The sequence below is a fragment of the Gossypium hirsutum genome, chromosome A10 (genome assembly GCF_007990345.1).
Source record: "Gossypium hirsutum isolate 1008001.06 chromosome A10, Gossypium_hirsutum_v2.1, whole genome shotgun sequence".
In the NCBI taxonomy this organism is placed as follows: Eukaryota; Viridiplantae; Streptophyta; class Magnoliopsida; order Malvales; family Malvaceae; genus Gossypium; species Gossypium hirsutum.
The window spans coordinates 88,652,600-88,663,197 of NC_053433.1; the positions used below are offsets into that span (position 1 = coordinate 88,652,600).

The following is a 10,598-nucleotide window of genomic DNA, read 5'->3' on the forward strand; positions in this document are numbered from 1 at the left end:
GAAATCTGATGGGAGTTTAGGTTTCTGTGATTTAGCGACGTTTAACATGTCTTTGTTAGCAAAACAATTCTAGCACATATTGACTCAGCTAGACTACTTGTTAACTAAGGTATTAGAAGCAAGATATTACCCGCATACAGAGTTTCAATCAGCTAGATTAGGTACTTACCCTTCTCTTACTTTGAGAAGTATTCTGAGCACAAGAGGATTACTTGAAAAGGGGTTAGGTAGAAGCATTGGTACTAGTGAATCAGTGAAAATCTGGAGCGACTGTTGGATTCCTAGACCTAGTGATGGAAGAATTAATTATCAAACCATTGATATAAGGTATTCTTAAGGTGGCTTATTTAATCAAGTTTGATTCATGTACCTTGTGGGAAGACATGATTCAAGACATTGCTGATGATGATCAAGCTGAACGAATTCTGGCTATCCCAATTTCTAAGCCGAAACCACTAGACACTATGGTTTGGAGGCATGAAGGCACATGTGTTTACACCATTAAAAGTGGGAACAAGCTGCTTCTTCGTGAAAAGTTACAAATGTTGGGAGCTTATTCTACCCATTTGACAAAAGCTATTGCAATGTTCCATATAGAAATGTGGGCATTACAAATACTAGGAAAAATAAAGATAGCTCTGTGGAAAATGTACAATGATTTTCTTCCTACGTTTGGTAACTTAAACAAATGCAACATGCATATTATAAATATTTTCCCTCTGTGTTAGGAGGAAGGGGAAATAGTGGACCATTTGCTGCGGTTCTGTTCAGTTACATGCCAAATCTTGAACGTCCTAAAGGTTGTAGTGCTCCCTGTCTCGAAATACTCAAATTACAAAACATGTTTAGTCAATACATTTCATAATGCAGACAATAGAACTAGAAAATTATTGGCAATTGCTTTCTGGGCTATCTGGTTCATACGAAATAGGTTGGTCCATGAGGGTATCCGAAAAACAGTGAATGAGTTATTAGGGTTCATGTCAGGATATTTGCAAGAAACTGATGCCCTAGAGTTTGCGAAATCTATTAATTTTTCTCCTGAGCAAACATTCTGGAAACCACTAGATTTGGGATTTATAAATCTAAATTTCGACGCCTCTTATAATGTAGTGTTAAAAACTTCTATATCGAGAATCCTAGTAAGAGATGAAATGGGTCAGATTATGGTGCTTGTACTTACCCACGTGTTGATATTCCAGATGCTTTTGTTGCTGAGGCCAGAGCATTTGAATGAGCAGTATTCTTTGCGATTGACCTTGGGTTTCAACATGTTCAGATTGAAGGGGATTCATTGACGATTATCAAAAAATTGAATTCCTAAATAGCTCGATTCTCGAAGACGTAAAAGGAAATTTGGGGTTTTTTAACGAGATTATCTTTCTGCATGTAAAAAAGGAAGCAAATGTTGCAGCTCACGTATTGGCTAAGGAAGGACACAGATTCTCAGAAGAACGATATTGGGTTGAAGAGGCGCCGGAGGTGGTGGAACGAACGACGGCTGTGGAATGGTCCAATTGGATGTCAAAGATAGGGTAAATTACACCAACAGTCACCCAACTTTGGGTAGTTGACAAAACAGTCACCTAGGTTTCATTTCAGTCACTCTACTTTCGAAAAGTTACAAAACAGTCACTAACGTTACAAAAAAGTGACAAAACAGTCACTGACTAACAGTTTTCATTAGAATCTAAACAGAACTGTTGATGTGGCAAGTTAACTAGCTGATGTGGCCAATTAACTTGCCACGTTGGATGAAGAAATTGAAAAAGAACTATAAAAAAAACCCCTTTAATAGAAGAGAAGAAGAAAAAGAAGCAGCAGCAGCAGAACATGCCTTGTGGGTTTATAGAAATATCAAAACTTTCCCTCAAATGCAGGCTTGCAATGAACTTTTAGATGGGTTAATTAAGTTGCGCAGGTTTGACTCCATGTGGGATCTTTACAAGGAATTGCTTTCACGGGGGTTTTGGCCTAATGTTGTTACTTATGGGGTGTTGATAAAGAAGGTAAGATGATGGAGGCAAAACATATGTTTAGATTGATTAAAGAGGGTTATTTCCTTCCAAATTTGTACACTTATAATGTTTTGATGAATGGATATTTCAAGATGGATAGAGTCGAACGAGCCTTGGAAATAAACAGGATGATGATCAGTGATAGATTGGGACCAAATATTGTTACTTTTGGTATCTTGATTGATGGACTTTGTAAGGTGGGTGAACTGATGGTAGCTAGGAGATACTTTGTTTGTAGGGTTAAGTATGGTGTTTTCCCTAATATTTTTGTCTACAATTGTTTGATTGATGGCTACTGTAGGGCAGGCAATGTTTCTGAAGTAGTGGAGTTGAGCTTAGAAATAGAGAAGTTGGAAATTTTGCCTGATGTTATCACATATAGCATACTGATTAAGGGTCTTTGTACTGCTGGTAAAGTGGAGGAAGAGAGCTTTTTCTTGCAGAAAATGAACAAAGATGGAGTTTTGGCTAATTCTGTGACTTACAATTCCCTGATTGATGGGTACTGTAAAGTGGGGAACATGGAGAAGGCTTTGGAGATATGCTCTCAAATGAACAAAAATGGTGTAGAACCAAATGTTATCACTTTCTCTACATTGATTGATGGTTATTGCAATACTGGAAACATGGAAGCTACTGTGGGATTTTACTCTGAAATGGTTATCAAAAGTCTTGTTCTGGATGTGGTGGCTTTCACAGCTTTGATTAATGGGTATTGCAAAAATGGTAATATCAAGAAGGCATTTCGGCTGCAGAAAGAGATGCTGGAATCAGGATTAATGCCCAATGTTTTCACGTTAAGTAGTTTAATTGATGGCCTTTGCAAAGATGGAAGAGTTTAGGAGGCTTTCAGCTTTTTCTTCTTCTTCTTCCTATTATTCTTCTTCTTCTTCTCTGTTAAAGGGAGGTTTTTTAGCGTTTTTTTCAATTTCTTCATCCAACGTGGCAAGTTAACTAGCCACATCAACTAGTTAACTTGGCTAGTTAACTTGCCACATCAGCCGCTCTGTTAAATACTAACGGAAACTGTTAGTTAGTGACTGTTTTGTCACTTTTTGAAAGTTGAGTGACTAAAATGAAACCTAGGTGACTGTTTTGTCAGTTACCCCAAAGTTGGGTGACTGTTGATGTAATTTACCCATCAAAGATATAGACTTGATTTCTCTATTTGGGTTTCGAAATATGTTAATTTTTACTTTGATAATGCTTCCAAATTCTCTCTCTAAGAGAACTTACAGACGATTCATGCAACTATGTAGTTGCAAGATTTTTAGAGAGGACTTTCATTTGGATCCATGGCTTTGAGGTTTCAAGGGGGGAAGTTGCTGTGTCGCTTGGTTTTTCTTTTTCTGCTAAATTTTTTCTTTTGTTTTCTTTAGGAACTGTTTTGGTTTTAATTTTGTTTTGGGTTTCTTCATTGGTTGTTGTTAGCAAATATTTGTTTGGGGCAACATTTTGGTTCTCCTTGCTTTTCCTCCTCCCTTATTTTACTAATGGATGCCAACTATTATTTCAAAAAAACTGGATAGAGTATTAACTTTTAAGTTCTTAATATGTTCATACAAGTCAATAATTTTGGATTTAAATAATTTTGAATATTATAAGTTTTATTGATATTAAAGTTTTTCTATTTACCACATCGTAATTTCTTATGTTATGTTTGGTATTACAAATTGTAATTACACAATTATATAATTTATATTTTTAAAAATATTAATATGATAAAAGTAATTTCTAAACAAGTAATCGTAATTTGCATTATGTTAGTGTAAAAAAATAGTTGATAATATTATTACTAATAAGAATAGCAAAAAAAATAAACATCATGTACAAGTTTATCTAATTGTTCTAGTGAATATTTTTTGGATTATTCCTTCTTTAGTATTTAACATATGCTCATTATCATCATCTGAATTAGAATATGCATATTTAAGACTATCAATATTTCCTTTTTCCATGTACTCTTCGAAGTCGTCTTAATTCCACCTACAATTGAAGCCGCGAAATACGCAACATGCTAGTACAATCAAACTTTATTTTTTTATGCTACACTACGGTGATGTTGTTCATATGAGAAATATTTATTTTAAAATAATAAATATCTTCTCAACCACATTTTGAAACCTTGAATGTCTCATATTAAAGAGCTCGTGAGCTATCTGTGGTGTTTGTGTCTAGCACCATTCTCTCAAAAGGTATCATACCCCTACAATATAATGCAAGAAAACTTTTTCAATTTACATAACTAGCACCATGTTGGATCTGTTGCCCTAAGTATAGTATATTCGTTTGTAAACTTGTAATTTTTTCGAACAGACTAGTTAATAAAATAATTCATGGATTATATTAATATAATTTGTATAATTGTCCTCATGTGGTTTTTGTATGCAAAGCAAAATAGAAGCAAATATTGGCTCACTGGTTATTTGATGTTTAAACTAATATTAAGCGGCATTACATAGTTAGATCGTGATACGAAAAGACAACTTATATTAGTAGGCAAACGTAAACATGTCCTTAGTCTAATTGGAAATGAGCAAATCGATTGAAAGACTTTTATGTCTTCTATCAAGTCCAATTGGGGAGATGCCTTGTTTTGGGTATCAGAGTGGATGACTCCAAGAAGATAGAGATATAAATGTGACTGACTAGACTGATAGCACATTAGACTGGACCCAAGAAAAATAAAACCTAAATCAATTTATGGATTTATTCACTTGTGACGTTCAAAGTGTGGCATACCTTAATCCTGAGTGGATGATGGATTATGTATGTATGACTCGTATACTTTGATGTAAGTAAAAGCTTGATTTCAAATAGATAAGGAACCAAAAGTTAGTGCATTGGGTGTACGAATTTTTCAGTATGTAACGTTATTCACAATAGTGGAATTCATAGCCCAAGATATGGGTAAATGATATATTTTCATTGGTATTACATAGTTGATAAAAGTAAACATGTAACATCCCAAAATATGGCCTAGTAGGAACAGTGGTTTCGGGACCACAAATTCGACGTTGAAATATTTATTTTATGATTATTATGAAGTCTAGAATATGAGTATATGCATGTGTTAAAGTGTCATGAAGAAATTCTATGAGTAAGGTGTCCAATTGGAAAATAAATACCAAATTGAATAAAATGCAAAACTTGGATTCTAGAAGCAATTTGTATGAAATTGCTTTAGATTAGTAATTAGAAGGTCTTAAAGAGAAATTTGCCCAATTTCTAAGTTTCTGGACAAAAATTGGCATGTATGGATAAAATTTTAAAGAAAGGGTTTAAGGGCATTTTGGCCATTTGGCTAATTAATGAAATAAAATAGGAAAATGAAGGAAAAAATCAGCCATTCTTCTCCCTCATCCAGCTGAATTCCTCAAGCCCTCCATAGCTAGGGTTTTCAACATTTTCAAGCTCAATAGTAAGTACTCCCAAGCCTCGTTTTTCATGTTCTTTGTATTTTTGAAATCCCGGTAGCTTACTCTCTCCATTTCTACCTATATTTTGAGTTAGGTTTCATGTTTGAAAAATAACCCATGTGTGACATATTTATTCTTTGATGTTTTATGGAGGAATATGAAAGTTGGATGTGTGTTAAACATATTTTCTTAGGTGATTTTCATGAAAAACCCTTAAAGGACCTTTTTGCAAAAGGTCTAAAATATGTGGTAGAAATGTGAAATAAAGGAAAGATGTGGGTTGCCATAAAAGGGAAAAAATTCTGCTAGGCTTGTGTAAGGTGGAAATTGCATGCATCTCGTTATACGAGCCTAGGGACTAAATCGTAAATAATGTGAAAGGTTAGGAGCAAAATGGTCATTTTGTCTGGGTGAAATTTTAGACTCGAAAAGAATAATGTGAGGTATTGATGACTCATTTTTATTGTTATAGACCCCGAGGAACAAATTCTAGAGGTCAATCGAGGAAAACGAAAGGTTTCAGGATAACCGAGACGCAAAGCCGAAATGGATACCAGATAAGTTCGAATAACTTAAAGTAAACTCATAATATATCTAATTACATGTTTTATGAATGTATGAATATTGTCTTTGATGATGGCATGAAAGTCCATGGAATGTGTTATTAACAATGGCATTATGATAAATGTCCCAGTTGAGGTTAAAAAGGAAGTCCGATGGGTAAGCCATGATTTACATGTAAATTGAGATCCTGCATGTGTTACTGTAACACCCCGTACCCGAGACCGTTGCCGGAGTCAGACACGAGGGGTTCGCAGACTTAACTCACTTATTTGTACAGTCCATTTTAAATTTCCAGACGAGCTGGCTAACTGCATCACTGTCACCTTAAAAATCATATCTTGAGTTCCAAAACTCGAAAACCAGTTCCGTAAATTTTTCCTGAAACTAGACTCATATATCCATCTACAAATTTTTTCCTAGAATTTTTGGTTGATCCAATTAGTACATTTTATTAGTTAAAGTCTCCCCGGTTTCAGGGTTTGACTACACTGACCTTCATGCATTACGACTTGGATATCTCCTTGTACAGAGCTTCAATACTAATGCTGTTTGTTTCTATAGAAACTAGACTCAAAAAGGAATCTATAAATATATGGAATGACTTCTAAATGTCTCTGGTTAATTTATAATGAATTTCCAAAGTCGGAATAGAGAATCCAGAAACCGTTCTGGCCCTGTTTCGCAAAAACCTAAATATCTCTTAACATACTACACATATGATCGTTTCGTTTCTTCCATATGAAAGTAGATTCATCAAGGTTTGATTAAATAATTTATTCACTATTTAATTCCATTCTACTATTTTTAGTGATTTTTAAAATCTACATCACTGCTGCTGTCAGCATCTGCCTTTAAGGTAGACTTTACCTATTTCATAGTTTCCATGATTCAACTAGCCCTTTAGCATATATAGCCCAAAATATAATCATGATGAACCATTCTAATGGCTAATCGTTGCCAAACATTTCCATGCCTCTTAATGAACATATACATTCAAGATGATTATAACATTATGCTCAAAATATATATAAGCCATTTTCGCATGGCTATCCAAATATATACAACACCAAAGTACTTGACTAATAACAAAAAGGGGTGTCCTATACATGCCATTTCAAAGTTCAACCAAAAGTGTACCAAAAGGGGCTTTGATAGTGTGGGCGACTTCGACTTCAAAAATCCCGAGTCCGATAGCTGAAGAACCAAAATCTATAAAACAGAGATTTACAGGAGCGGAGTAAGCATTTAATGCTTAGTAAGTTTTGAGCCATAAAATTTGACACAACTAAAATGTAGCATTCATATGGCTAAATGGATAATTTGACATGCACAAATTCTCAATATCATACTTACTTCACATTACCAACCCTTATATTCATACACAAAAGATCAACATAGCCAAAGGCCGGTAGCTCATTTATCAACTGAGCGAATACTTATTTGTAAGGGATCAACTAATTCAAAGCACATACGAAACATACCTCATCGCTGGGATTTTACGAGCGTATTAATTGAAATTATTACAGCAGATCGCTCATTCCCAAATCACGTACCTTCGGAATTTAACCGGATATAACTACTCGCTCAAATGCCTTCGGGACATAGCCCGGTTAGAGTAACTCGCACAATTGCCTTTGGGACTTAGCCCGGATTTAGTAACTCGCACAAATGCCTTCGGGACTTAGCCCGGATTAGTCACTAGCGCAGATGCCTTCGGGACTTAGCCCGGTTATCATCCAAATATTCATACACATATCAATAAATCATGACACATCTATATTTCATTTTCATAATTGGAGTTCAAACACACGTCACGTATTAAGCAATCCCATTTTCGGCTCACTAGCCACATACAAACAGCATGGTTTAGTTTGCTTTATGACACGATCTCTATGCACATGCGGCTACCCGTCACACGTATAGACAAATTAACTCAACATAAAATTCAAGTAGAATCATCGTATCACCGTATATTTGTTACACTCATACGTCATGACTTAATCAAATCGTAAACTAAGTCTCGTTACTCGAAAACTTACCCCGGATGTTGTCGAACGATTTCGATGGCTATTCGACCACTTTTTCCTTCCCTTTATCGGATTTAGATCCCCTTTGCTCTTGAGCTTAATTTAAACAAATAAATTCATTTAATTATTTTTCACTTGGGCAATTCCATTCAATACATGTATGTCATACAATTTAAGTACAATGACCTTGCTCAATACTATTCAAACATCATGCATTACCGAATTTCATCAACACCATCTAACTTCATATAGAAACACATATCATCCTAGGTCGGTACACAAGTCAAATGCATTATTTAAATTGTCAAAGTCCACAATTTAGTCATATTTCTCTATCATAGTTTCTTCACTTAAACCGAATTAGCAAGCCCATATAGTCCTTGGCCGAATGCTATTTAACCCAAGTCATCAAGAATTTCATTATTTAACACCTTAGATATCCATAGCTAAATAGGTGATTTGTACATACATATATATACATAAGTGCATAGATACTATGTTACTAACAATTATTTCCTTGCTTAGCAGCCGAACCAATATACACATTACTTCATATCTACCCGTCACGTTTTCTCTACTTAAACCGAATAAACTTGCACATAAGGTCCTTGGCCGAACCTCACTAAAAACAAGTCAACCAAAATCTTAGTATTTATCTTGTGTATAACCTTATTTACCTTCCAAAAATCACAAAAACATCAAACTCTTAATGTTTATGTACAAGGCCGAATCTTAACATGATCCAACCTCCAACTCATTCCTTTCAATAACCAAAACCGAATGCTCAAGCCATCACCGAGATTTCGAAATTTTGCCATGGTTTGTGTAAGAAATTAGCTAATTAACTAGAAACAAGTTTAAAATTTAAGAATTTAACACAACATACTAACCTCCCCTTAAGCTCAAGGTGACCGAAACCTCTCTTCTTCCTCCTTTCAAACCGGCCAAGAAGAACCAAAGGATGAAGCCTTTCTTTTTTTTTTCTAGTTTCAGCAAAATGGGGGAACAACCACACACTTTTCTTTTCTTTTTTGTTTCTCCTCCTACTAACACTAATATTTTATTGCCCATGTTTTTTAATTTATTATTCCTAACATAATGCATTAACCCAACATGTTTATGACATGTTTTAGCCATAACATTTTGTCCACCCATGCTCATGGCCGGCCACTACTAATTAGGGGGGGAAATTTGACATGCAAGTCCCCCTTTTTGATTACATGCACTAATAGCTCTTTATAAATTACCCTATCACAATTCAAAAGTATCACGCATAAGTCCTATTAACTAAATTCACATGCAATTAACGAAATCGAAGCTTAAAACTTTCACACATTCATATTCACATATTTTAGACAATAAATATCATATTTAAACAATTTGGTGACTCGGTTTAGCGGTCCCGAAACCGCTTTCCGACTAGGGTCATGTGATAGTCTAAATTAGACCCTAGTTGGAATGTAGTTTCGGGGCCATAAGACCGAGTCCCAAGAATTTATTTAAAATTTAGTTGCATGTCCTCTATGTGTATTAGTGCATGTGTGAAAATTTGATGATTTAATTTAGACTTATGAATGTGAATTTCGTGTGATTGACTTAGTTGAGAACTTAAGAAAATATGATAGGGGAATGTGTAAGGACCAAATAATAACAAAGTGAGGGATCTTGGGTTTGCATGTCAAATTGCCAAAAAAACCCAAGTAGTGGCCGACCATGCCATGATGCCCATCCCTTAGATTGAATTTCAATGCAATTATTTATTAGTTAACAATTAAAATAAATAAAAGAAAGGAATTAAAAAGGAAAAGATGAACAAAATGAGGAGGGAAGAAGGAGTGTTCTTGTTTTCTTTCTTTTGCAATTGCCGTAACTAGAGGAAGAGGAAGAAGGAAGATTCGGCCAAGGTGGTCCTCTAGATTAAGGTATGTTCAAGGTTATTTTTGGAAGTATATACAACCTTTGGGTGATGAGTCTAAATTCTATCTATCTCATGGTTGGATTTGGGGTTGTTGGAGAGTTAGGATTCGGCTAAGGAGCTTAAAAATTTTAGTTGATACCTTGATGCTATTAGCATGCTATTTATATGGATGTGTTAAGTTGCTTGTTATGTTAGCATGAAAGTTGAAATTGTTAAGCTATTTTGTTGGAGGTGCCGAATTTAGGACTGAGAAGAGAATGAGTATTCGGCTAACATAGTGGAAAGGTGGGTGTTGCCGATTGTTAGATTTAGACTATGGGAGTGGCTATAATGGGCATTAAGATGTGGAACTTAAGAAATGTAGTTATATGTGGATTTACATGATGTTACAAATAGATGTGAAAATATGCTAGATTAGGAAAATTCGATCAAGTGTTCATGAGATGAAATTAGGTGTTTAAATGATGTTATAGTTGACATTGTACATATATACATACATTCGGCCATCTAATTGAGTATGAAGGTGGTGTTAAATCTAATTGTGATGCCCATTCGGAAGTATATATAGATATATATATACATAAGTATGCCCATTCGTGATGTTACCTTTAATTATGTGTATAATCGACTAAATGGGTAATTAGTGAGGATG

At 34.9% G+C, this 10,598-nt stretch overlaps 1 protein-coding gene across 1 annotated transcript; it reads left to right on the forward strand.

Annotated features, from left to right (window-relative positions):
• The first annotated feature begins 383 nt into the window (after nt 1-383).
• On the forward strand, nt 384-2,860 carry LOC107895576 (pentatricopeptide repeat-containing protein At5g61400-like). The gene is made up of 5 exons (XM_041078566.1): nt 384-601; nt 932-1,175; nt 1,399-1,535; nt 1,922-2,009; nt 2,111-2,860. The coding sequence occupies exons 1-5, from the start codon at nt 384-386 to the stop codon at nt 2,858-2,860; spliced, it is 1,437 nt and encodes a 478-aa protein (XP_040934500.1).
• The last annotated feature ends 7,738 nt before the right edge of the window (nt 2,861-10,598 follow it).